Source organism: Convolutriloba macropyga, chromosome 4 (genome assembly GCF_964194025.1).
Source record: "Convolutriloba macropyga chromosome 4, txConMacr16.3, whole genome shotgun sequence".
Taxonomy (NCBI): Eukaryota; Metazoa; Xenacoelomorpha; order Acoela; family Convolutidae; genus Convolutriloba; species Convolutriloba macropyga.
In genome coordinates, this window is record NC_134471.1 from 60,757,236 (window position 1) to 60,784,948 (window position 27,713).

Below are 27,713 nucleotides of genomic sequence, written 5' to 3' on the forward strand. Positions count from 1 at the left end.
GTTATTCCGTATTTTGGAGTTATCCGCTTGAAAAATGGCTTTAAATATAAATTGATACGGAAAAAAAGTCAACAAATTTTAAAATAAAAATGGTTCAACAGATTTGTATTTACTTTTTAGTAACCTTTTTTGTAATTTTTGCTGTACGGCATTTTTTGACAATAAAGCGCTAGTAACAAGGTATTGCTCATAGTGTGATGTCAGTGAGATTTCTCGACCAGGGGAAACAAAAATATTCGGAAAAGTATAAGTTTTACGTTTTTTCTCAAGAAATAATCAAAGCAAGAATCGTTCTCGTGAATACTTCGTCTCTTTTTTCTGAGAAAACTTTTTCAGTAAGACTTATCTTTATCACTGCGCACATTATACATGAGCATGATGTGTTTCTCAGAAATGTCGAATAATTTTCTGAGAAATTGCATCTATGCATTCATTGTTCTGAGAGAGGATTCTCAATGTGCAAACACTTTCATATTTACGTGATCAATTTAAAGCAAGAAAAAATTAAAAATTTTAAAATTTCTCTCAGAAAAGTTCTAAAAATCTATGTTTTGTTGAGAAAAAAAACTGCATTTATTATGGATAAAAATTTCAAAGTAGCACATTTAGCTCCAGGCTGAGTAATTTTAATATCTGATGCGTTCAATGTTCAAATTTGCTCTGACAGTCGCTGTGTAAAATAATAGAGCTACAATTTTGAAATCCGAGCAACAGATTTTGTTTTTTGTTTGTTTTGTCTCGCTAAATATTGATCGTTTTTCGTATCACGCCTGCATAAAAATAGACTTCATTATGCTCGAAGCACAAATTTTGGTTATCACCGTTTTTGAGGTTAAAAGTCGTAGATAATAGAAAAGAGCAGAAAACATTGTTTTATTTTCATTAAGTAATCAGAGTATGAACTCTCTTTTTCTGAGAAAACAGTTTCAGTGCAAACTATCTTTATCTCTGACCACTATATGCAGTAGGATGAATTGTTTCTCAGAAACGTCAAGTTTGATCATCTGAGTAATTGCCCTTATGCATGTTTTTTTCTGAGAAAATCTTTACAGTCAACAAAAGTTTTTTTATTTTTATTCAATCAATTAAAAACAAGAAAAAATTAAAACGCATGAAATTTTTTCTGTCTTTGGAAAATTTTAAACAATCTATGGTTTTTTTGAAAGAAGTGCATTTATTATATAGATAATATTTTTTAAAGTAGCAATTTCCGTTTGTAAGCCTGTGTTAGGATCTGATGTGGTCACTTTTCAAAAACTGATTAACAATTTCCGTGTGAGAAAACTAGAGAACTACATTTTTGAAATCTGTAAAAATTTTCGCTTTTCTCGTTTTTTTCCTCTCACCAACTATTAATCGTTTTTCCTATCAAGTCTACATAAATTTGGAATTCAGTATGCTCAGAATAAAAAAATTGGTTATCACCGTTTCCGAGGTAAAAAATCTTTATACATGAAGTTTTTAAATATTTTCTTGATATTTTAATATATTATAAATTTAACAAGATTTATCAACTTTTCCCTCTCGAGGGGAAAATTGAAAAGCAAATGTACAATTTTGGGAACATGATGAAATATATAAATATTTTTCAGAGAAATGGTTAATTGCGCCACATAATAGGGAACAGGGACGATGGTAGCTTAGCTGTTATCAAAAGATTTAGTTTCCAGGGCTTCTTTAGGACTAACATGACCCAAAATCCAAAAATATTTTACCGCGGGCAAACGTTTCACCCGTTCGTTCTAAGTTTATCCAGATGTTTTAGTGGATACTATACGTAGGTCTTGCAAGATATTCCTAAATAAGCATTTCTTGGCTACAGCGACATGTTTGATCAATGTAAAAGATGCTCATATTTAGTGTTGATGTGTCCAGGTGATAGAGTTGATAATGAACCCTCGCAGTCTGATTGAGTGGGTGGAGGAGTTCAAGAGAGGCGACAAAGTGGTGTGTGCTCTCAAGTATGACGAGATGAAGTCTCAATTGCCTGACAATTACCACATGGAGGGACTGCACCACTTGAAAGAGAAGCACATGTCGGTTAGTCCGTACACAAATAGTTACTGATTCGTTGTCGGTCGAAAGGTTTAAAGAAAAGGCTTCGTCGTAAACTGTGTTCCGATAACTTAAACGGTTAAGATATGGCCAGTCTGATCAAGTGGATAATCAAGTGGAAGATCAAGTGAGTAATCTGATCAAGTGAAAAATCAACCCCCCTCTCTGAGTATATATGGCCACCTTACAAATTAAGTGTTGTTATATTAGTAAGAAAGAAAGAATTAATTTCTTTATGTATAAGTGAACATTTTAGAGTTTAGATTTTTTAGAGTTTAACACAAATTAGATAGATAAGAAGGACTGGCAGTACGAAAATTGTAACATGAAGAGTACATATAGCAAAACCAGATGGTCTACAATGATCTGCCCAGGGTTTTTGAACGACAAAACAATAAAATTAATTTAATAAAATAAAAATTTGAAATGAAGTCATGATAAACTTAAATATAAAGACTGCATAAATGAAATGAGAAAGTAGAAAACAATGCTTTCTGTCCTCGATCATGGGTTGCTAGATGTTGTCAGAAAAAATTATGGTGTCCTAGGTGCACTAATTTTGTCTCAAAAATTAAGTTTTTCAATTTCAAAAGCTTTAAAAAATCGGAACTTAAACACTAGGCTGGCAAATTTTTACGATTCAGCCCCTACTTACTCCCCTAGTGACCTTGCCTCTATTGACGGTGGAATGAGCCTTTAGATTCAACTACTGAAGCCCACTGTCCATGGACCATATGATTGAGTACAAGCAGCAAGGCTCGGAGTAATTAGAAAAAAAAACAAAAACAATTACCTGCAACTCAAACACTAAACACATTCCTTACTAACTCAAAATTATTAACTAGAAAAGTAGCTTCGAATTTTTGATAACATTTATGTCCTTCCATATGTCAGCAACCAATCAAGTCAGGCATTATTTCAACCTTTTTATACAAATTTTTATACAAAATAGTGGATCGATATTGAATAGATAAGCGTTCAATTTGTTTTGAAAGATGGCTTTTTCAGTAAATTTAAACTAGAAAAGCGTGTTGAAGCAATTTTTTAAAGAAAATATACTAATTAGACGCTCATTTGAATGGGAACTGTTGATAGATTTTAAGACGAATTTTAGCAGTTCATAAATGTGTAGATCATACACAATGACAATTTAATTATCAACGATTATATCTTCATTACAGTCTATTTGTTTTCGGTAGTAGATGAAGTTGAGATTTTTTGAAGCAGGAACAAAAGTTGAAGTGAGCTATAGCTGCAGCACCAGTAAATGAGTACGCCATGCTGTAAAACAGGATTTATATTGCTAGGATAATATCATAGAATTTGTTTTCTTGGGGTAAAATGTAATTCCACCAGGCCTGGATAACTGTTCGATAATTTTTGTTATATGGCTCTGAAAGCAGAGCCTTGTATCAATAAAAATACCAAGATATTTACTCGATGAATTTGTTTAGACAACATCATTCTTAAATGCAAAAATTGAACTGGGATGGGAATCACTTTTACCTTCAGTTAATTGAACTGTTTTGTCTAAGTTTTGCGCTAAATTAATAGCATTTATCCGTTCACTTATTTTACTATATAGCATGCTACTGTGTAGAAAAAGGGCACGTACGTACTAAGCGGATACGGGGAAGCGAGACAGAATAGATCTGATTAATCTCGTAGCAGTTTTAAAAGAGGTATCAAAATCGTTAAATATCATTGCTATAAAGATTCTCTTTCGAATCGCAGCCTACTTGTCCGTGTGATGGCAATATAGCTAGAGTTATAGACGCACGCAATTTCTGTGGCCAAGAAATCAGCAGTACACGCCAAACTGTGCAACAATACTGTGCACTAGTTCTATGTACATGATCCAATAATCGATCGGATATGAAATCGATCGGACACCAAAAAAACACTTAGCAACTTGTAGATTAAGCACGTTAGACTTCCTTTTAAGATTCGTTATTAATGGTTTCAATTCCTTCAAAGACTTCGTTTTAATACATTGATGATACGGTACATACTTTAAGCCTAATATTAACAAAATCCCGCACATTAATTCCGGTTAAACTGATCTTTTATTTTCAAGGTTCTATAATAGGTAAGATTTGAAAAAGAAAAAATCACAAATGGTAGTTTTGGTGAACCATTATTTAAGTGATTTTGTTACTATTGTATAAGTTCTTCCTGGTTTGAATATGTTCTAGGCAGGCATGGTTGACAAAGTGCACGGGAGTGGGAACGAGGCAGTCATCACTGTCAGGTACAGTGGGGGCATAGAGATCAAATACATGGCCAGAAACATTCTAAAAGTGCCCTCCACTTCTCATGGAGCAGGAGGGGGAGCAGGAGGAACGGGAACAGGGGCAGGGGAGAGTGGGGATGAGGGGGAGAGCAGTGAAGACGAGGTTGGTCTCCAATTCATACCATTTATGAGATGCTATTGATCAAATACTGAACACATGGCTCTTTTGTACAGATTTTTGAGTTGAAAATGGCAACACGGTGCCTGTAAAAACTGCTGAATATCCAGAAAAATAGTAAATCATTGGTTAGAGTGGTCAATATCTTGTGTAGCGTAACGACCCTAGTCGAGATCTAGACTTTATGACCCAAAAAGTCAAGGTGGACTATATTGACCCAAATAACACGGTCGAGCACATGCCTACAGTATACACAAAATAATTTTTTGCGGGTCCCTATACGGTCTCTTCATAGACGAAAACGGTCGAGCTCACTCTTTTAATGGGTCGAGTCATGGTCCTATCATAGACTATTATAGTCGAGGAAAAAAAGTTTTTATGCGTCACTCTATCAACATATAGCGATTTGAAAATACATCCTTCCAATTGGATTACTATGAATTTAACCAGCCATATAATCCCAATTGTCTCTAATTGGACAAGGAGGCTCGTTAATGTGCGTTCGCACATGATGTTCCGACCCGAGCTCATCTACATTTTTGACTTAATTGTCAACCAAATGAAGAGTTAACAAAAATATATTGTTGAGTTTAAAAACTTGTTACAAAACCTAACTACTAATTGAATTACATAATGCCATGCCTCATTACAATACTCATGACATCTGCCATGAAAAAGACTACGAGAAAAAAAAAACAAAACACAAAATTAGCAAAAACAAAAATTTCAAAGCAAAGCTCATTATCTCATTATCTAAAATTAAAAGCACCTAGTAACAACGTCAAAATGCAATCAGATAAAAGCTTAACTATACAAATTTATTTTTCCTAACTATACAGCTGATGGAAATTTTCCATAATGAGACTAGGTAAAAAGTAGACAAAGAGAAAAAATAATGAGGCGAAATTCAAAAATCAGTCAATATTTTTTAAAACCAATTAATTTCAAAAGTCTTAAAAACCATCCGCTTATAACAAAAAAATTCCCAATAAATTTTAAAAAAAGTCATTGTGAAACCAATGGGACCTGTTTTTGGTTAGAATACGCCATGGGGAAGGACTAAAGACACAGGAGAACTCAAAAATACAAACAATTTGCGATTATTTTACTAACAATTAAAATCATTAGCTATTATCTGAATAATATGTATTTTTATTTCAGTTTTTATTTATACTAATTCAGCTGATAATACTAAAAAATACTAATAAACATACTGAAAAAACAAGTAAGTTCATTTGGGCCACATTTGAAAATCAATGGGATCTGTTATTACCCGAATGTGCTAAAAGGAGAGAAAAAGAAACAAATACACCACTCACAAAACTTTATGAAAACGCATATTGTCTGTCCAACAAACAAAACATCAGTGACGGCATAATAACAGTAGATTTGTTAATATATGAAAAGCAACGATTTGGATGGGACCTCTCAATGATGAGAATAAGTTACAAGTTGACGAAAAGAACAACAAAAAATGAAAGTTAATGAAGGTTAATAGTTAACAAATTTAATGGCTTCAACACTGGTTTCGTAAAGTGGTTTGCAATTTTTTTTCGTTTAGCTTATAATAAGTGTTGTTTTATAATCTTATGATTTAGTCTCAATAATAACATGCGCAACTAATTTTCGAAGAAGTTGCAAGATAAACTGTCTACTCCTTTAGTAGAAACTTTATGTTGGCTCTGACTTTTGAAATCTTTTGTTTTTTTAAAAAAAAAACAAAAGATTTCGGAGATTTGCAAATGTCTCTTCTGTTAACTTGCAGCTTAGCATCTCTTCAAGCAAGTCATATCACTTGTCTATTGAACTAAAATTTGCTCCTTATAGTGGTTTTATTGTCCTCAACGGGTCTTTGTTCTAGGTGCAACCAGTTTTTATAAAATATTCGTGATTTTTTGACATTCGCTCATTTTTGTAGGTTTTCGTTTTCTTTTCACAGCATCAAAATTATGGGTGGTCCTCTGGTCACTTGAAAAAATTGATCCAATTTTTTTTTAATTTTAGCTAACAGCTTAATGAATTCTTGGCTGGGACATCGTTTTCATTTAAGTTTTTCGTGCACATTTTTTCGTGCAATTTTTTTTCTTTGCCTGTAGTTTTTGTTCTTTTTTTAGTTGTTTGACATATCCTGGACAATGACAAATCTCTATGGAGGTTTAAAAGAATCTTTCAATGATTTCATTTGATGCATAATTTTTCTAATCGTTTTGACATTAAAAAGCAAAAAAGCAACGTTTTCAAAAAAGCAACGTTTTATTAAACTTTGACTTTTACTCATTTCGACTTGTTACCAAGTTATTGAGGACAAGTCCCGTATTTTGTTCTTATAATGTACAGATTAATCTTTTGCAGCATAAGTTTTATCTGATGCCTTTTTGATTTGGTTATTAATGGTTTTAAAAAAATGGACAAGTTTTGGTCGTAGTTAATATTTGTAATTATTTGATTTTATCGGCTTTTGTTCTGGTAGTCATATTATGGTAGTCACAGGTCTCATTGGCCCTCTTAGGTAGGTTGTTGTATTCGCTTAGTAGTTTGTAGAACGATTTGTTGATATATTAATTTTTGTTATCTCTTCCTCATTTGGTAGACAATTAAGTGGAAAATGTAGATCAGCGGGGTCGGAACTTTATGTGCGAACGCGCATTACCGAACCTCCTTGTCGATATTACAAGCAAGTTCCTACAAGATGAAATCACCCGTTTCAGCTCTGCTCAAACTTCTGGCTAGCTGTGAAAGTTAACTCCAGACATCGCAGAATAGTTTTATTTGTAAGACTTGTTCTAACTCGTACACTGTATTGTAAGATTCTATGCATTCGTAGTACGAATCTTGTACGATCTGATATGATTTTGGAAAACCTTAAAAGGTTGCAGGAGATTTGTACAGAGGATGCAAAAACTTACAAGATAGTGTGCGACGTAGTACGAATCTTACAAGATAACTATTCTGCAATGTCTGGAGTTAGTCTGTAATCTGACTCTATGTAATCAATGTTTCTTTGATGTGACAGGCGGCCAAATTGGTCAAGAAAGTTCTCCAGCCAGCAATCGTAAGTTTGTAGCCTTATGTTGTAGCTTTTGTGTACAATCTGTTTGAATTCCCAGCGCTTCTAATGACCATACCATGGACAAATTTGTCAAAAATATCTTGCATGAACAAAAATGATCGTCACCGTTTGTGTAGGGTTTTGATCAATTTTTCTCGCTATTTCTCACATATAAATAAGATCATTATATGATCCCATTTAGCGGCTGAAGGTTTTGCCGTTTAATAATTTATTCATTTCTTACGTTGTTCGATTTTGTTTGATCTCAAGCTATTCATTTCCTTCAAATGAACCAAAACTTGATACCTGGATAAACAGCGTACCGAAGATGATATTTTGTTTGAAGAGCTGTCAAAAAATTGTACCTGTGCCTTATCAAGTTTTACCAAAAGATCTTGGTTCTTGAGTTTCGTGCCAAGATGTATCATGTTTTGCAAGAGATGTCGGGGTCCTGGTATTGCTTATCAAGGTGTATCAAGTTTCGTTCACTGGGTTTTTATCATAAAAATATAGGGTTGTGAAATCTCTAAGCTCTCTTTACACTTTTGAAATGGCATGGTTTGTTTTGGATTATCTGAATAGTCTGTTATTTTTATGGATTGAGTGTCAGAATATTTTAGCTAGAAAAAAACCCGAGGATCGCGAAAGTTATATTAATATAGTTTTAATAAGAGCCGTGTTTTGCTCTTTTTCTGAAATTCGTCTCTTTTTACTATTTTGGTTCATAAATTTCGCTAATTTTGTTTAGAGGAGCTTTTCCAAATTCCAATGTGTTTCATGGAAAATTGATTCATTCTCAAAAAGAAATTCTTTGAATACTTTTCTTCAACACGTTTGTAATGTTTGACGGCAATTGATAATTTATTTCTCTTCGATTCAGGCCTGATGAAGGCATTTCGAGCACCAAATTGTCTGAGTCAGCATCTCAGACAAATTTTTTGGAGAGGACACAAAAAAATATTTTGGTTTCCTCTAATAGGTTTTAATGATAGAAAGATGTGACGCGATCGACAAAAGGAGAGGCCAAGGGTTGCAGCTGAACCAGTTCAGGGCAGCTTCTGCCTTCAAAGATTTTTCGCAAAATAAAGAATTTAAGCGAATGTCTCATCTCAGCACTGCAGAGATTTTGACGACGATGGGATGCTCCAATGTTCGTGGTTTAAATTCTTTTAAAAACGTCCCCAATAATCGGTTCTTACAGGACTTTTAGGTCATTTTAATATTCTCTCGGACGAAGTTTGAAGCAATTATTGTAAACGTGTTGGCAAAATTTTTGCTGGATAGTTTTGACTTTTCGAGTGATTTTTCCGCCCGTGACTTTTTCTTTTTGTGTGATCTACATTTTTTTATTCAAAAGTGTCACCAGTTGAATCCAAGTGGAGGCAGTTTACTACTAAAGGTTAAATGAAAGGTGCGGCAAAATTGGTTTTATTTTTTCACTTTCAAGTTTTTTAGTGGTTATAGTGCTATGTAATAACCTCTAATGACGTCGTTTGAAGCGCACTTAGTGAATTTAGTTACTCCCTTTCTTCTGCCTGAAGTATGTTGCATTAGATTTTAATTGCCCTGGTTGTTCGAGAGCAATTCTTCCGGTATTAGTTGGTTATGCAATACATATAGTCATAAAGTCAAAACAGCAATGGATTTCAGTTATATCCGTCATATTAGCTCATTTGCATAGAAATAAGAAGAAACTTAGTTTATTAAGAGTATGTCCAGTAGTTTTTGCAATTCTTTTTCAGAAATCTTTATGAATTGAGTTCACTGAAGCTCAATTGTGAACAAATTTTTGGTCAAAAGTTGTCAAAATTGATTATACAGGATAACTTCTTTGAAGATTAAAATGAAAAATCTCTCTATTTCGTTGCTGTGCGCCAAGTGGAACTTTTTATATTACAATTACTTTTATTATATGATTGTAAATTTTTATTCTAGAATGATCGACTGGTAAACAATTTGATTCCTGTATCAACTTTTTTGATTGGGATTAAAGCCAGGTTTGTTTTTGTAAATCTTATGTAAAAGCGGGAAAAATTGACGTGAAAAAATTGGCGCAATTAGCTTAATGTTAGTCCTTCTTACTTTCTACAGCCAATTTTTTTTGCTAAAAAGTTTATCAAGTCCTGCAATTCCCTCTATATTATTGAGGTTTGACTGTTTGCTCTCATTTCCGAATGCAAGGCATTTTTGCTTCTGAATGAAAGCAGTAATGGTTTTTATAAACATCCAAGTCCAACTTTTCTGTAGATCAGTTGCAAAAGCTCCAAATACGACGCAAGATCATCTATAATATGTTTTATTTCCTGAAAATATTCAGTAGTTTATAAAATTGTAATAAAAATCAAAATCCAAGTAGAGTGGAGGCGACGGGAGACATACAGTAGATTTTTTGTTAATTTGCTCATTTAGTATATCAAATTCAATTAACTTGCGCAATCTGGTTGACTTTCATTCTCTTTAAGACCATTCAGATGTTTTTTTCATTAGGTGTAAAATATATACAAAGAGTTAAAAAATACAAAGCATGAAAGCATAATGTTCACTGTTCATCATCTTTGTAGTGGCTATTTTTAGAATTAACTTTTTGTAACAAACCACGTGTCCCTGCGTTCCAAGATTCCCGGGTCGTGTTTTGACCGAAAAAAATGAAAGAATGGCATTTAATTGCATTGAACAATTCTTTTCACAGCATTATTCTAACAATTTCTAGTGATAATTGGAATTAATTTAGCTTTTGATTTTTTAATGCTTTCACTGCTATTCTTACAATTTGTCCCCTCATTAAATGGATTTTTGCAAATTTGCACTCCTTCACATTGCTTAGAACCCTTTTCCGATGGATAGCTTTCACATCTTCCATTGCCGCACCATTAATCTACTTTCCTAGTATCTGTTTTGATTTTAATTGGGTTTAGGCTATTGAGCTAAAAATTTAGTGAATTCAAAGTACAATTTCCAACATTATAAACCACAGTTCGACGCAAGTGACAGGGGGGTATAAAAAGAAACGTTGACATATTTTTGTTCCGACCCACATTAGTGGGGGAGGAGCTATATACTCAAACGGTTTTTTTTTGTTCAGACAATTTTCGCCGATCGATATATTCATCGTAGAGGGTTGTGAGTGGTATCATTAGAAAGCCTGTCCAGCGTAAATTGTGGAATTAAAAAGATTTTTTTTTTGATTTTCGTTTTTTAAAGAGAGTTACAGTGGTTTAAAATTTGAGAATAGTAGACCGAAATCCGTTGTTTTGATCACATTTTCACTACTTTTGACAAAAATTTTTGTCAATTTTGCTAAAATTTTCTGAAAATTAAAGACAAGGTCACTGAATTCTGTAAAAATATAACTAAAAAGTTTGCTGAGTTTCGTTTTTTCCACACAGTTATTGAGGTTTAATGTTTTGTGAACGTTTGACGATTTTTGTTGTTTGTTTTAACATTTTCAGTATTTTTATGCAATTTTTTTGCTAATTTTGCTTATAAAATTTGTGAAATTTGGTAAGGATAGTGTTGTTTGCTATACCTCTAAAAACATGGGCGTTTTTCAACCGTTTGGTTCAATTTGTTGGCAAAAATTGTGCTAAATTTGTCAAATTTCAGCCTTTTTTCCACCAAAAATTGCTGGAAATAGGCTTTTGTGGTCCAATTTGTTTAAATTTACAGCATTAATACACCTGAAAACTGCTGACACAGATTTTTGTGACGTGGAAACAGGCCAGTTCTAATTGTGGATCCTTTGAGAGTAAACTTGAATTAAACGTTTGCCGGTTATTCGCTAATTTAACTCTTTAATTAAGCAAGATATTTGGACTTTTTTGTCGAATAATCCATATCCATAAATTTCGGAACAATAAAATCTTATCAATAGACGAACGGCAATAATCAAGCTAGTTTTGGTCTGATTGTTGTTTCCTAAATTGCAAAAGAACTGATTGTAATCAGTCGATGTTTTTCCTAAAGATGTTCGCGTTTCCCCATTTTTTTGTTAAGTATGGAAAAAAATTATTATTATCAAAACAATCTAATTACAGGTTCAACTGGTTTCCTTCCTAGTGGGTTTCAAGGAAACCTATTTCCCTTTTTAGTGCTAAGCTTATGGTCGTTTTGACTTTTAAAAATCCAGATTTTTAAAACGAACAATATTTTGAGCTTTGCGATTTTCTTCTCTTTGTGGTCAAGTTCTAGCTTAAGGTCAGCAAAAACAGGTCACATGGTTTCCTATTTGATTAAAGATTTACTGCTTACTGCGATTTTACTTTATAAGTAATCGTTTTTCTGCTTTGATACAACAAGTTTCCGTAAAAATTTACAGTTTTTGGACATTTTCCCATCATTTGGGTTGTTTTCACGCTCTTGTCACATTATTGAGAGTTCAGGTGTCACATTCTGGGCATTTTATAGGAAACCGTTTAAGAATTTATTGTTTTTTCCACGAACAGATTACTGTTTTATCTGCTTCGACTCTTTCTTCTAGAAGAGTTTAACAGATTTTTTTTGGTTTTCGGTCGCTATTTGTAAATCATTTTGTAGTCCCTTGACAAATTCTAGATAATTGCCGATGTTAGCGTCTTCCTATGGATGAGCAAAGGAACCTGTTTGCTGAATATTGTTGATTGCTGAAGTTTTTCATGACTTTGAAATCAAATGTTTTAAAAAAGTGGACAGATGTTTTTTAAATTACGTTTTGCTGTTTTTTGCCAGCTTTTGCCGACTCTAAATAAATACAGGCTGCTAATAAAAAAATTGATGATGATGATAGGCGAAATTCAACGCGTCACAAATTTTTGGTACATCGCTTAGTGTTTTAACGGCCTCGACACCGTTTTTTGCAAAAGAAAAAGTTGCTTTTTGAGTTTCGTTTGTTTGTAGTTTTTTGTGTAGTCGAATGAGAAACACGGCTTGCTCTGGAAGAATTTTTTGCTAATTCATTTGATAGCTAAAGTTTTTCATAAATTTGGAATCAAATGTTTTAGAAGAGGTTAAAAGATGTACTTTCTAATTTTGAAATTGGATGTTTTTAACTATGTTATCTAGTCTCCTTAACTACAACTTGCCTATCGAATTATTGTTGTTAAAAAAGCACAGTTGAGAAAATCTCTGGTTTATTTTGCAGTGCTTATTGTTTAACGCCTTCAATACCATTTTTTTAGTTAATTTAGTTTTTGATTCTTTTTGTTTAGATGTATGACATAATAAGATTAATGACAGTTCCTAATGCCTTTTTTAAGAAATAAACAACCTTCTTCAGTGATTTGGTTTCTATCTGATTCTTTGGTGCTTTTGAATTTAACAGTTTTCGAAAAAGTTTTGAGATAAATGTATTTTTAAACTTCTCCTTTTTTTAAACTTGTTACCCAGTCTCATTACTCATTGGTCACTTATCTCTCCATTGTTTTCTACAGAAGACGCAGTTGACTATTTTATTTTTTAATGATTATATTATGGCTTCTACGCCGTTTTATTGTAAAATTTAACAGAAATTTTTTTTGTCTGATTTTTTCTTTTATATTTGTAGACCTGGGACATATTCTGGAAACTGGCAGGTCTCAATGTTTTTTAGTAAAAATTAATATGAATCTATTTGAAGTTTTGAATTTGGTGTCTAATGGATTTCATTGAATTATTTGTTTTCGAGAAGATAAACGTTTTTTTGTAACTTCGTCTTTTTTTGTTCTTTTTTGTCTGCTTGTTACCGAGTGTCATCAAAGACTGGTCCCATGTTTTTCCTAGCAAAAACCAAGCTAGTTTGTTTAATATAGGTTTTATTGGGCACTTAAGCTTTTATTTTTTGACTTTGTTATTTAGTTTTTTCTTCAAAAAAATTTTTTTGGTGTAAATGCTTGCTATTTGATTTTTGTTTATCTTGTCTCGTTGTCTTATTAATGACAATTCTCATTGGCCCATTAACTCGGCATTTTTTACTTTAATAAGTGATTTGAATTGGAGGCAATTTTTTAATTCATACACCAACTATTGTTAATCAATATATGCGAATTTTTGAAAGTTTTCTATCTCTTCCTCATTTGGTCGACAATCAAGTCAAACTTGTGAATATGCGGGGTCGGAACCTAATGTGCAAACGCACATTACTGAGCCTCCTTGTTCAGTTAAGGGTGGCAACAAAAAGTTAAATAATTGATTTTGCGACCATTATCAGTTGAAGGTTTTAAAAATATAGACATAGTGAATAACGAAAAAAAATAGCTACAAAAAATGGATAGGGATTTGGAAAATAAATTAGGTAAGGGTCTTGAATAATAAATTGATAATTTTATGGAGTACTCAGTGACGTTAATTTTTGTAGGGTCCGGAGTATGTGTTCCTGACAGCGTATCGAGGTCTGGCAGTGGGCGATAGGGTTGGATTGAGTGACACATTTGTTGACAAAGATAAGGAAGACTTCCTCAAAGTGCAGAGAGAGAAAAAGGGAGACACAGATGAAGAGTTGTTCACAGTTTTGAAGGAGTCACGAGGGGTTGTCAGGGGTTAGTTTTCTTATACCTTAAGTAATTTCTAGTTTTTTAACGCGTAGATTTTGTAATCGTACAGGAATTTTTGGTTCCTGGCCTTGGTTTTTACCCGTGGTCTTACCTAAAATTGTCCTAAAATAAGTACATTCAATTTTTCTTCATCAATTGTTCACGGTTAGTTATTGCTGATAAACTATTTTTTTTTTACTATTCCTCGTCCCGAGTCTGGAAGTATGTTAAGCTTTACCCCTCCGGTTAGAAACAAAATTGCTTACGAAACACAAATTTTATTAATATCGGTAATTGCTTGAAACCCTCCATCGACTTTTAGACTTTTTAATTACGTAGGATCGAAAACAAACATCATAAGTTGAAACTAGACAAGACGAAATTGCTAATCCAGATTATAAACTGATGAACAATACAATTTTTTCAGGCTTCTCCACCAAATGCTTCTTGATCATTTCTGCCGAGACACATAGTGGCAAAGCTGACAGGTTCTGGCGGGTGACACGCAAAGTTCTAAAAAAGAACGAGGACAGCCAACTGTTGATGGTCGGAGATCTCGTGGATGTCAAGACACAAGGTGTGTAGTATCTCTATTAGAGGCGTATTATTTATTTTAGTTTTCTGAATTTTTGTGAATCCTTAGGATAATCATTATTTTTTCCGTCAGTTTCATCGAAATCAAACCAGAGACATTTGAATCGCGGAGAAACACATTAGGAAAGCAAAAACTTTTTAACTTTTTGCTTGCTCTTTTAATAAAGGCTAACCAGAAGCAAATTAAAATTATCTTCCGAAAAAGATGAGAAAAATGTAAACTACCTTATCTTTGGCCAATAATTTTTATAATTAGGTCGTAAGCAAAAAAAAAAACTAGATCCCATAAACAGCAAAAAGATGGGACACAAAACTCACGAACACACACCACACACGTGCACACATGCACCCGTACACAATTTATTGAAAGGCTCTGAAATGAATTGTCTGCATGAGAAAGTGTTTTTTTAAAAAAAAAAATCAGACTGTTTTCTTGAAAAGTTAGCAAAATTTCAAAGTTCGATTCCACCGAATCGATTCAAATTCAATTTTTTTCTATTCAAATTCGATCGATTCAAATTCAAGCTTTTGAATGATAAAAGCTCTCAAAAATGCTTTTGAATGATAAAAGCTCTCTACGCAAAAGACAAAAAATTAGCCTGATGCGTCGAGGTTGGGGTTGGGGTTCGTTGGGGTTGGAACTCGAATTTGGGAACTCTTCGGGGTGCTTGAATTGTTTGTTTTTTGGTTAATTAGTTCTAATGGTTAATTAGTTCTTTGTTCTAATTAGATCGGAAGGGAGAGATAGAAAGAGAAATTTTTTGGAACATCTTTTAATTTGACATTGCTTTACAAAAAGATAAGATTTATGATCCAGCTCTGCATGAATAAATGCTATGTTAAAAAATGATCAAATTTGTGAAGATTATTAGATCTACGATCCTAATAGATGATGAGTCGAGACAAGGAAAAATCAATGTCGTTTTTGCATCATGCATAGCAGGGTGAAAACTTCTGTATATAGAAAGCTTATCCTGATCCTACAACTCTGTGATCTTTGATTCACCAGTATGAACAATCTGCTCGTACTCTGAGTATTCGCATGATAGGCTTTGATCAAAAAAGTGACTTAAATTTCAACTTGATATTAAGCAACTTGAAACTTTAAAATCATCGTCAAAAAATTTATTCTCTATATGCACTCTATATTAGAACACTGTGTCTGGAATATATTTACTCTATTTTCGCACTCAATGCAGTAGAAAGATGAATTAATGTCTGATTAGATGTCTGATCAAATGTAAATGAGCAATAAAAATTGCTCTGCACCAAAATTGAAACTCTGAATTTTGAAAATCAGTTGTCTCATGAACACTGTCAGGCATCGTGAAGTTCGCAAATTGACCCTGAAAAATGGGTAACTATGATAATCTAGATATAAACATTTTCAGTGTTTGTTATTTTGGAAGGCACTAAGAATTAAGATTGAACTAATTTTAGGGTAAAAAAACAACAAATCGTTTCAGGTTGTTTGTCGAGTGCATCATAAACCTCGCTGTCGTCGGCTTTGTGTATTTCCTGTTTTTAGTGCTTACTGTAAAGTAACCGTGAAAAGTTAATTTTGGAGAATCTCCGATCAAAGCCATTTTTACTCATTTTTCGAATTAAACTATGTAATTAAGTATTACAAGAGTATTATCTTATGTCATCGCACAGCAACTAGTTTTGTTGACCATTACAGGAGAAAAAACACTTAACTAAATATGTTTAAATTTGTGGACAATATCAGATTTGCAATCTTAACATATGATATTTTGAGTTTAAATTTTGTGATGTGGGGAAAAGCAATATGATTGGAAATTACGAAAAAAAAGCTGGGTATAAGAAATTTTAGGTTGAATTTCACATACTCTGGTTTGTCAGCAGGAGTACTCTGATCTGATAAGAGTTGAGCAATTAAATTTTTTCACTATTTTATCATTATTATCATCTCCACTATTAAATTGGTATTGTTCATAAAATTTTAATTTTATACTTCATGTACTCTCTAATGACTGGAAGTTTGAATTAAGATCTTATTGAAAAAAATGTGAAATGGAAATGTGAAATAAGAACTACCTTACGTGAAGTTTGAGAAGAAAATTGTAAAAATGGTCAACCCCTGGAATTTTGTTTAATATGAATTTTACAAATTTGCGCGCAAATAGGGTTTAAATAAGCAAAACAATAAAATATAAATGAATTGTTAGTTGTTTTTTTAAATGTGAACTGTGGTTCCTTTGACGAAACTTGGGGTAGTTGAAATTTTGCAAAAGTGGTACGAACAACTTAGATTTCTAAGCTCCTAAAGGTCCATATAAGAATGTTAAGAACGCCCAGAGCTCTCATTGCTTTTTTTACAAAGCATTGTTTTAATAGAACCAATAATGCTATGCTTCAAATGTCTGCGTAATTTGTTTGATGGTCCAGTTGTTAATTAAAAACACTTCAATTATGTTTTTTTTAGACGGAGAGAGCAGCGAGGGTCGAGCTGTAATTCTATCAGATGCCGGAGAGGACATGTACATGGTTGTGTTTGTGGACAATGACTGTCAAAGCGGCAAAGCAGTTGCCGGAACCAATCTAAAAAGGTGAGAAAGGTTTTAGGCAAAATGGCAAATAAATTTTCTGTCCAATTTCAGGCTAATTATCCATGAATCTCTGGCCAATCTAGACAAACTTTTGAGATAATAAAAAAACACATAGGCTCTGCGTATCTTCAATTTATTTCTCACAATTTTTTGTTCTGACCCCACTATATAATCAAATGGATTTTTTTGTTCAGTAAATTTTGGCTGATCGATATATTCATTGTAGAGAATCGTGAATGGCATCATTAGAAAGCTCTTCAAGCGTAGAGTTTAAAATTTAAAAAATTTTTCTAAATTTCTCTTTTTTTCGAGGAGTGAAATTTCAAATATTTTTAGTGAATATTCGATATTCGGGTGTGATTTTTTTCTCTTAGCGTCATTTTCGGTAAATTTTGGAGTATTTTTGGGAACAAAAAGACGGAACAGTTTTTCCTCAAAAAGAAGTAGCGATAAAAAGGCTTGCTTTGTTCTCATCTAAAAGATTCGATTTCTATTAGAGAGCACCTTTTTTAATTTCATGTTTTTCGCTTTTCGCTTTTCTCGTGTCATTTAGAGGAAAGTAATTTTTCATATACAGGTTCTGTTAGAGGAAACCACCATTTAGGACCAAATGGGGCCGAGAAATTTTTACTTTGTTTTCAGAGAATCATCCCTCATCGCTTTTTTGACTTCGGTGCTGTTTTTGCGAATTTCGGTGTTTTAACTGTCCTGCCTGCATCTGTTGCATTTTTCTAGTCCTATGTCTTAGCCTCGTTAATTGAGATTGCAATTAGCTTCCCAAAAAACATTGAAATAAACCTATCTGGTGCTTTAAATGCATATCTAATGGTTGTTGAAACTTCGAACTCATTGGGTTCTCATCATTGGTTTGTTCGTATTAGTTAACGTGTTAAACGCTTTCCTTGTTTAAGATTTTGGTTTTGATGGCTCTGATACTACGAGTTGTCTTTAAAATTTAGTGACTTTTGTACATCGGTTCGTTTTTGCTGTTTTTTTCTGAAGTCCTCCTATCACAACATTGCGAGATCCCATCAGAGGTAAAACAAAACAATTTGACGATTCCAAAATTTATTTTCTTAATGACTTCGACAGTTCTCTCTCGTATTTTTTTTTATTTTCCGGTTTTTGCCCGTAATTGTTATTATGTAGTCGCAACAGTTTTTCTGATTAATCACAGGTCTCAATAGCGACCCTTTTTTGGGGCTAATGAACAAATTTAATGTTGTCAGGTGTCAGCTTACGGTTTTTGCTGATTTTGATTTTATTAGCTTTCAAACATTTGAACTTTTCTGATTTTTCTTTTTGTCAACGTGAAATTAAACTTCATCGATGAGAGGTCACATTTTGTCAATAAAACATCAGCTTTTTTTTGTTGCAGTCGCTGTTTTTATCTTAGACACTATGCGTTTTGTTAAAAATTTTTGTTCCAGATAAACTTTTGTGTTTTCTTGTTTTACTTGTGTAATATAAGCGATAATAATAAGTCTCTCGGATTATCAAATGAGGCCCAAGTGAACAATAATTTGTGGCTTTATTATATTTTCCAATTAACATAATGAAATTGATAAATGAAATAATAACAAAATATTCAGGTAACAGCTGATGATGTTATTGGCTTAAATACTTTGTGTTTTAGACTTTGTATATATTTCTGCACTTCTGTCTGTGTGGTTATTTTTTCTCTTGTCTGTAGAAAGTGTCTCACCAATTAGATGTCCCTTTAGGACTTATTGATGAGTTTATCAAGAATTTTTGTTAAAAGCTAATGGTTTTTATGACATTTAAAAATATTTGGTTTAAGTTTCGAGAGACTTTTGGAGTTAGCCCTTTTTTCCTGTTTTTGTGAACTGGTTGTTTAGTCCCATTATGGGTTGAAATTTTTTGCTTTGTAATTGAGGAGGAACGAATTTGTGTGAATTATCTATTATGTGATGGTTTTTGATTTTTGTTACTATGAGCTTTCCAAATGAGTGTTTTTGCCATATTTTTGCGTTTCTGTTTTTTTCGTCGTTTGTATTGTCTCGTACTTTTGTTAATGGCAGGTGTCATGATCTCTCTAATGCGGCATTGCGCTCTATATTTTGTTTAGTAGTTTGGATTAAGAGCAATTTTTTTTACACAAACATCTATTTGTGTATATCTCTAATATCTTCATTTTATATACAATTAAGTCGAAATTGTTTATGAACGGTTCCAAAACTTTCAGTGGTCATTTTTTATTTTTTTTCGTTGTTTTTATTGTCTTGTATTTTTAATAGTGGCAGGTATCATGATCGCTCTAATGCGGCATTGCGTTCTATAATTTGTTTACTAGTTTCGATTTAGAGCAATTTTTTTACACAAACATTTATTTGTGTATATCTTTAATCTCTTCGATTTTCAGACAATTTAATCAAACTTGTGTACGAACGGGCCGAAATTTTGTGCAGACGCCGATTATCCAGCCTCCTTGTAGTTACGTCTATTCCGCTTTTGAATGTCACACTTAGAATTGATATGATATCATGTCCTTTCACGGATCTAATATTAATGTTCTGATTTTATAGTAAAAAAAATAATGATTTCAGAGGCGCTTAATTGATAATTAAAAATCGGTTTGGAAAGCTGCAACTGTTTATATAAAATATCTCTGATATGAAGGCTGAGCTGCGAATAATTTATTCGAGATTTGTTGTACCTGTGATATAACTGTTAGATCTGTTGTATAACTGCTCTAAAATGGTGATGACTGTTTCCTTATGCTGCTAGTTGCAATTGTTTGATTCCTTTAATAGTCAGCTAATAACTTTGTCATTTTGGTACCATTTATTTTGCCGAACCAATTGTGAATTGCCGAACCAACATCGGTGCTAAGACCTCTGGACTCCAGCTCTTTGAGGGATTTGAATCCCGTGAGCCTCAAGCCCCCTGAACCATCTTTCGGGACATAACAGAGCATTTTTTGTCTGGACCAGGCATGTAATGTAACTGTTCTTTATCTTTTGAGCTCTGCTATCACAGATGCAATGCTACTCTGTGATGAAATATCTGTGGCTATTTTTACATCTTTTTTGTCTGGATCTTACATAGTACTTCGTACTTGAAGTCTTTCATTTTAGTTACTAGGGATCACACAGTTTTCTCCTCCACTGCTCATCAACTTGTGGTCGTACACTCCAGCAGTCATCCCAAGCTCCCTCACATCTCAAACTTACTAATCCTTCATTCTATGCCTTCTAGCAAGGAGGTTCAGGCTGATTAAAATTCACAAGAGATTTTATTTCGAGTCTAGCCAAATCACTACTAAATGGACGAACTTCATCTACTAGTCTCCATTTTACTTCTTTTTTTTTATTTTCGAGTCAGTGAGACCATTTTTCGCTCATTGGAGTCATTTCCAACAGGTACAAGTTGGTGAGACATGACTACGAGGGCCACTTTTATACAGGGACCCACCTACGACCACTTATGCTCCCTTTTTTCAAGGGCGCTGGTCAATGCCTGCACTGACTTCCTCATCTCACGGTCTTGCCTGCGCTGATTATTATCGGACCTGCAAGGAACATAATTTTGACATTATGTCTTTAAGTTCTCTTCGTGATTTGTGAGATCGATTCATTTTTCAGACAATTTAATCAAAATCGTGTACAAACGGGCCGAAACCTTGTGCAGACGCGGATTATCCAGCCTCCTTGTAGTTACGTCTATTCCGCTTTTGAATGTCACACTTAGAATTTATATCATATCATGTCCTTTCACGGCTCTAATATTAATGTTCTGATTTTTTTATATAAAAATAATGATTTCAGAGGCGCTTAATTGATGATTAAAAATCGGTTTGGAAAGCTGCAACTTTATATAAAATATCTCTGATATGGAGGCTGAGCTGCGAATAGTTTATTCGAGATTTGTTGTACCTGTGATATAACTGTTTGATCTGTTGTATAACTGCTCTAAAATGGCGATGACTGTTTTCTTATGCTGCTAGTTGCAATTGTTTGATTCCTTTAATAGTCAGCTAATAACTTTGTCATTTTGGTACCGTTTAATTTGCCTAACCAATTGTGAATTTTTGATTTTTGACGTGATCTGTTCTTTTTGTTACCTCGGCACAGAGCCCCCTCATGAAGAGTATCTTGCTTTTTAGCGAAGCATAGTTCATTCTTTTTATAGGTTTCAGTTTGTAGAAAGTGGTTGCGTTGATTTCCAACTATTTTTTAATACACACATTGAGTTATTTTTTCCATCGTTTTTTTCGATTGCAGTGTCGATGAATTTGTTTTTGTTCTGATTTAATAATGTTGATAACTTGTTTTTGAAAATTTTAATGTGAAATTTTGTAGTTAATGGTTGTGCACCTCCCCTTTGACCGGAGTTTTAGGTATTTAGCCATCAGACCTTTAGATAGTTCCAAACCATGAAGACCACAGCTTCGGTGCTAAGACCTCTGGGCTCCAGCTCTTTGAGGGAGTTGAATCCCGTGAGCCTCAAGCCCCCTGAACCATCTTTCGGGACATAACAGAGCATTTGTTGTCTGGACCAGGCACGTAATGTAACCGTTCTTTATCTTTTGAGCTCTGCTATGACAGATGCAATGCTACTCTGTGATGTAATATCTGTGGCTATCACTGCATCTATCTTGTCTGGATCTTACACAGTATTTCGTACTTGAAGTCTTTCATTTTAGTTACTAGGGATCACACAGTTTTCTCCTCCACTGCTCATCAACTTGTGGTCGTACACTCTAGCAGTCATCCCAAGCTCCCTCGCATCTCAAACTTACTAATCCTTCATTCTATGCCTTCTAGCAAGGAGGTTCAGGCTGATTAAAATTCACAAGAGATTTTATTTCGAGTCTAGCCAAATCACTACTAAATGGACGAACTTCATCTACTAGTCTCGATTTTACTTCCTTTTTTTTATTTTCGAGTCAGTAAGACCATCTTTTGCTCATTGGAGGCATTTCCAACAGGTACAAGTTGGCGAGACATGACTACGAGGGCCACTTTTATACAGGGACCCACCTACGACCACTTATGCTCCATTTTTTCAAGGGCGCTGCTCAATGCCTGCCTTAACTTCCTCATCTCACGGTCTTGCCTGCGCTGATTATTATCGGACCTGCAAGGAACATAATTTTGACATTATGTCTTTAAGTTCTCTTCGTGATTTGTGAGATCGATTCATTTTTCAGACAATTTAATCAAAATCGTGTACAAACAGGCCGAAATTTTGTGCAGACGCGGATTATCCAGCCTCCTTGTAGTTACGTCTATTCCGCTTTTGAATGTCACACTTAGAATTTATATCATATCATGTCCTTTCACGGCTCTAATATTAATGTTCTGATTTTTTTATATAAAAATAAAGATTTCAGAGGCGCTTAATTGATGATTAAAAATCGGTTTGGAAAGCTGCAACTTTATATAAAATATCTCTGATATGGAGGCTGAGCTGCGAATAGTTTATTCGAGATTTGTTGTACCTGTGATATAACTGTTTGATCTATTGTATAACTGCTCTAAAATGGCGATGACTGTTTTCTTATGCTGCTAGTTGCAATTGTTTGATTCCTTTGATAGTCAGCTAATAACTTTGTCATTTTGGTACCGTTTAATTTGCCTAACCAATTGTGAATTTTTGATTTTTGACGTGATCTGTTCTTTTTGTTACCTCGGCACAGAGCCCCCTCATGAAGAGTATCTTGCTTTTTAGCGAAGCATAGTTCATTCTTTTTATAGGTTTCAGTTTGTAGAAAGTGGTTGCGTTGATTTCTAACTATTTTTTAATACACAAATTGAGTTATTTTTTCCATCGTATTTTTCAATTGCAGTGTCGATGAATTTGTTTTTGTTCTGATTTAATAATGTTGATAACTTGTTTTTGAAAATTTTAATGTGAAATTTTGTAGTTAATGGTTGTGCACCTCACCTTTGACCGGAGTTTTAGGTATTTAGCCATCAGACCTTTAGCTAGTTCCAAACCATGAAGACCACAGCATCGGTGCTAAGACCTCTGGGCTCCAGCTCTTTGAGGGAGTTGAATCCCGTGAGCCTCAAGCCCCCTGAACCATCTTTCGGGACATAACAGAGCATTTGTTGTCTGGACCAGGCACGTAATGTAACCGTTCTTTATCTTTTGAGCTCTGCTATGACAGATGCAATGCTACTCTGTGATGTAATATCTGTGGCTATCACTGCATCTATCTTGTCTGGATCTTACACAGTATTTTGTACTTGAAGTCTTTCATTTTAGTTACTAGGGATCACACAGTTTTCTCCTCCACTGCTCATCAACTTGTGGTCGTACACTCTAGCAGTCATCCCAAGCTCCCTCACATCTCAAACTTACTAATCCTTCATTCTATGCCTTCTAGCAAGGAGGTTCAGGCTGATTAAAATTCACAAGAGATTTTATTTCGAGTCTAGCCAAATCACTACTAAATGGACGAACTTCATCTACTAGTCTCCATTTTACTTCCTTTTTTATTTTCGAGTCAGTAAGACCATCTTTCGCTCATTGGAGGCATTTCCAACAGGTACAAGTTGGTGAGACATGACTACGAGGGCCACTTTTATACAGGGACCCACCTACGACCACTTATGCTCCCTTTTTTCAAGGGCGCTGGTCAATGCCTGCACTGACTTCCTCATCTCACGGTCTTGCCTGCGCTGATTATTATCGGACCTGCAAGGAACATAATTTTGACATTATGTCTTTAAGTTCTCTTCGTGATTTGTTAGATCGATTCATTTTTCAGACAATTTAATCAAAATCGTGTACAAACGGGCCGAAACCTTGTGCAGACGCGGATTATCCAGCCTCCTTGTAGTTACGTCTATTCCGCTTTTGAATGTCACACTTAGAAATTATATCATATCATGTCCTTTCACGGCTCTAATATTAATGTTCTGATTTTTTTATATAAAAATGATGATTTCAGAGGCGCTTAATTGATGATTAAAAATCGGTTTGGAAAGCTGCAACTTTATATAAAATATCTCTGATATGGAGGCTGAGCTGCGAATAGTTTATTCGAGATTTGTTGTACCTGTGATATAACTGTTTGATCTGTTGTATAACTGCTCTAAAATGGTGATGACTGTTTTCTTATGCTGCTAGTTGCAATTGTTTGATTCCTTTAATAGTCAGCTAATAACTTTGTCATTTTGGTACCGTTTAATTTGCCTAACCAATTGTGAATTTTTGATTTCTGACGTGATCTGTTCTTTTTATTACCTCGGCACAGAGCCCCCTCATGAAGAGTATCTTGCTTTTTAGCGAAGCATAGTTCATTCTTTTTATAGGTTTCAGTTTGTAGAAAGTGGTTGCGTTGATTTCCAACTATTTTTTAATACACGCATTGAGTTATTTTTTCCATCGCATTTTTCGATTGCAGTGTCGATGAATTTGTTTTTGTTCTGATTTAATAATGTTGATAACTTGTTTTAGAAAATTTTAATGTGAAATTTTGTAGTTAATGGTTGTGCACCTCCCCTTTGACCGGAGTTTTAGGTATTTAGCCATCAGACCTTTAGCTAGTTCCAAACCATGAACACCACAGCATCGGTGCTAAGACCTCTGGGCTCCAGCTCTTTGAGGGAGTTGAATCCCGTGAGCTTCAAGCCCCCTGAACCATCTTTCGGGACATAACAGAGGGGATTTGTTGTCTGGACTAGGCACGTAATTTAACCGTTCTTTATCTTTTGAGCTCTGCTATGACAGATGCAATGCTACTCTGTGATGTAATATCTGTGGCTATCACTGCATCTATCTTGTCTGGATCTTACACAGTATTTCGTACTTGAAGTCTTTCATTTTAGTTACTAGGGATCACACAGTTTTCTCCTCCACTGCTCATCAACTTGTGGTCGTACACTCTAGCAGTCATCCCAAGCTCCCTCGCATCTCAAACTTACTAATCCTTCATTCTATGCCTTCTAGCAAGGAGGTTCAGGCTGATTAAAATTCACAAGAGATTTTATTTCGAGTCTAGCCAAATCACTACTAAATGGACGAACTTCATCTACTAGTCTCGATTTTACTTCCTTTTTTTTATTTTCGAGTCAGTAAGACCATCTTTCGCTCATTGGAGGCATTTCCAACAGGTACAAGTTGGTGAGACATGACTACGAGGGCCACTTTTATACAGGGACCCACCTACGACCACTTATGCTCCCTTTTTTCAAGGGCGCTGCTCAATGCCTGCCTTAACTTCCTCATCTCAAGGTCTTGCCTGTGCTGATTATTATCGGACCTGCAAGGAACATAATTTTGACATTATGTCTTTAAGTTCTCCTCGTGATTTGTGAGATCGATCGAGGACTTTGCCGCTTAGTTCGACAAAAGTCTATCCAGGATGGCACACGAGGAGGTTACGGTGACAGTAGAGACCCTTCCGGCATTCTACACCATCCCAGTTAATTGTTGTGACTTTGACACTCTTTGCTCTCGTGAATAGTTTCGTTTCCAGCTTTTTTTTTATTTCTCGTTACTTTATCCCACACTGATATTAATTGACGATTTTATGTGTTTAATTCTTTAATGCGTAGTTATTTGTTTAAAGGACCTGTTTGTCACTTATTTCTAAAAAAAATATTGTGGAAAATTTAATTTTTTGACATTTCTCGTTAATTTTGTCTGCATTATGCTGTCTCTCAGTGGTCATCACAGTTGTTACGCGTTTGGAACTGTTTCGAAAATTATTATTTTTGACTGTTTTGACTGCATTCGTTTTCTATTGAAGGGTTTTTTATTTCTCATCTTTTTTGTGTCAACCGTTTGCAGTTTTGCGATAATAACTGTTTGCTATAATAAAGCTGACAGCCAGTACCTTGGTTAAATAAGTTGATTGGTTGTAATTCAGGACTTGTATTGCTATACTTTTTAGTTTGGCTGTGAAAAGCCTCGACATGTGTGCCAGGTCATTAATGCCAAAAGATTTTTGAGTATTTATATAGCTGTTTTGTAACAGGGTTACCCTTGAGGAACAACTAACAGTTGGAGACGAAGTTAAACTGTACCCCCACCGGGAACTGATTGAGGTGGTCCAGAAGAAAGATGCACTCAGCGCAGTCTCTGATGTCGAGAGTCTTTTCACACAGTTTGGATACGTTGAGAACATTGCCAAAAATGCGCACATATCTGTCATGTTTGAAGGTAACCAAACATTATTGTATGATACGTCAGTGAGCTTGAATTTTAGGCACTTTTAAAATTCAACAGATTTTTTTTAATTACTCACACCGATAAATATTATTGACACCAAACAGAGTGAAGGGGAAATATCGATTTGCAGAACTTTGGATCAAGACTTCTCGTAAATGTTCAAGTAAAATTGAATTTTACACGAGTTAACCTGTCTGACAATTAGTGTAACAAAGCTTAACGTACGACAACAAATGAGCAAAAGCAAAGTAGCAAAAAATTGTTAACGGTTAGCGTCCTTGAAAATAGCTTTTAATAAGTGGCTCGTGTCTTAAAACTGTTGAAAAAGTCTCAAGCTTCGAGCTTTTATATCGGTTATATTTGCGTTTTCCGACTCCATCAGATTCCAAATAAAGAATAAATGCCAGGCTTTTTCATCTTTCCTCAATTTCGGAAAGCAGTTCCTAGCATCATTTTTTCAATAGAATTTATCGCAATAGAATTTTTCAATAGAATTTTTCGTAATTTTATTTTCGCAATAGAATTTTGATATCAAATAAATTTTAAATATTTTAGGTCGTTCAGATCCAGTGACGTTCAGCCGGAACCTTGTCTACAAGAGCAAGCCGACCACGTACTTCAAAGTGGGTGATAAGGTCAAACTGCTTCCTGACTTGGCCAGACTGAAGAGTAACCAGAGGAACCACGGGGAGTGGCTAGACACCATCCAGGAAGGCATGGGCAAAATTGGAAGTGTGTTCTTGGTCATTGACAACAAGAGCACTGGACGTGTTGGTGACGTGAAGGTTGGTGCTAAAGTTGCCCTAATCTGGCGCTGGGGGATATTGACTTTAATTACACTGTCGAGGACACTTAATTAAGTCAGGCCTGGTTCTTTTCGTAGGTCAAACCCAAGTTCTTTCTAGACAACATTTGTCGAGCCTACTTCTTTTCATAGGTCAAGCCAAATTCTTTTTAGAGAAAGTTAGCCGAGCCTCATTCTTTTCATAGGTCGAGACAAATTCTTTTCATCGACAAATGCTTTTGATAACATTAACATTACGCTGTTAATGCTATCAAAAGTAGCTAACTCACCACTAACGAGGATGTGGTAGAAAATATTTCACCAAGTTCACAAAAAATTGCTGCTATGATCTCATTTGCTCAAAAAGATGTACTGCAAAATTTACAAAATCACCTTAATTCTTAATAAAAATTTGACGTGGCTTCAAGCACAAGTAAGAAGAGTTTTATTACTTTTATAACTGATTTCAAAATGGCCTAAAAATACAAAAACTAACAGGCATTTATATTCCGTATCAGTATTATTATTTATTATTTACAGATCTGTCTAGATATAGATTAGTTTGTATGGATAAATTTACACCTTAAGTATGAACAAATTTTTGCTCCTTATATGTCGAGT

General features: G+C 34.4%; 1 protein-coding gene across 2 annotated transcripts in view; it reads left to right on the plus strand.

Annotated features, from left to right (window-relative positions):
* LOC142337800 (uncharacterized) overlaps positions 1–27,713 on the plus strand; it is a 118,629-nt gene that overhangs the window by 44,835 nt on the left and 46,081 nt on the right. The window contains exons 13-20 of one of the 2 annotated variants that reach the window (XM_075387321.1): positions 1,876–2,040; positions 4,251–4,451; positions 7,480–7,518; positions 13,823–14,003; positions 14,425–14,574; positions 17,038–17,161; positions 26,115–26,299; positions 26,864–27,093. In XM_075387321.1, coding sequence (XP_075243436.1) covers positions 1,876–2,040; positions 4,251–4,451; positions 7,480–7,518; positions 13,823–14,003; positions 14,425–14,574; positions 17,038–17,161; positions 26,115–26,299; positions 26,864–27,093 — 1,275 coding nt within the window. The remainder of the gene's footprint in view (positions 1–1,875; positions 2,041–4,250; positions 4,452–7,479; positions 7,519–13,822; positions 14,004–14,424; positions 14,575–17,037; positions 17,162–26,114; positions 26,300–26,863; positions 27,094–27,713) is intronic. The other variant, XM_075387322.1, reaches the window with a different exon arrangement.